General features: G+C 69.1%; 1 protein-coding gene across 1 annotated transcript in view; it reads left to right on the top strand.

Moving 5' to 3' along the window:
* EMIHUDRAFT_470210 (hypothetical protein) overlaps positions 1–904 on the top strand; it is a 2,772-nt gene that overhangs the window by 1,200 nt on the left and 668 nt on the right. The window contains exons 4-8 of the mRNA XM_005771030.1: positions 27–37; positions 122–293; positions 368–426; positions 632–682; positions 828–904. Of these exons, the coding sequence (XP_005771087.1) occupies positions 27–37; positions 122–293; positions 368–426; positions 632–682; positions 828–904 (370 nt within the window). The remainder of the gene's footprint in view (positions 1–26; positions 38–121; positions 294–367; positions 427–631; positions 683–827) is intronic.

The following is a 904-nucleotide window of genomic DNA, read 5'->3' as shown; positions in this document are numbered from 1 at the left end:
ATGCGGGGAAGATGCGGGGAGAATGTGGCTGCCTGCTCTCGGCGCCTCCGCCTCCCTCGGAGGCAGAGACGCGACGTAGCGAGGCGATAGAGTTCCCCTCTCGCCCCTGCCGCCGCCCTCAGGCTCCGCCCACCACGAGCATGCCCCCGCCGCCGGGGCTGCCGCCGGGGCAGCGGGCAGCGGTAGCCCGCCAGTGCCCGCGAGCCTGTGGGTCGGCGCGGGCTTCCTGCCGCTGCAGTCGGCAAGCTGCCTGAGCTGGGGCTTGACCTGGCGGAGGGGGACGGACCGAGTAGGCGTGGGCTGCCCAGGAAGGGTCCAGGAACCTTCTAGGCACCTTCTAGGCACCTTCGAGGCACTTGGCGAGTAGGCGTTGGCTGCCTCGCGCTGCAGACTGGCTCTTTCTCGGGGCTGCTCGTGCTGCAGAAGGCGAGGTCGCACGAGATCGCACGAGATCGCACGAGATCGCACGAGGCCGAGGGGCGGCGGAGATGCGGCGGAGATATAGCCGAGGCACACACCTCGAGGCCACCTCGTCTCGCTCGCGGTCACATCTCGAACCAATCTCGGCCCGTCTCGGTCCATCATCTCGAGCCATCATCTCGAGCCATCATCTCGAGCCCTCGCGGAGCAGGCGCTGGTGCAAGCCTACCCCGTCGCGCTTGTGGTTGCGTGGGGATACTCGGCGCGCCTCCGCCCTCCTCCCCCCCCCCCTCCCCTCCCCCTCTTTTTTCACCGACAGCCACCCACCACCCCTTACCCCATCCCCTTCCCCCTACCTCACCCCCTTCCCCCTACCTCACCCTTACCCCCCCCCCCCCCCTTGCCAGGCGGGCGCCGTCCTCGCGCTGATTGGCTCTGTCTTCGACGGCTCCATCCACACGCTGCCCGCCAACTTCAACTCGCC

The sequence above is a fragment of the Emiliania huxleyi genome (genome assembly GCF_000372725.1).
Source record: "Emiliania huxleyi CCMP1516 unplaced genomic scaffold EMIHUscaffold_393, whole genome shotgun sequence".
NCBI classification, from domain to species: Eukaryota; Haptophyta; order Isochrysidales; family Noelaerhabdaceae; genus Emiliania; species Emiliania huxleyi.
The sequence above is the reverse complement of the archived record's forward strand: the minus strand, read 5'-3'. Positions and strand labels throughout refer to the sequence as shown.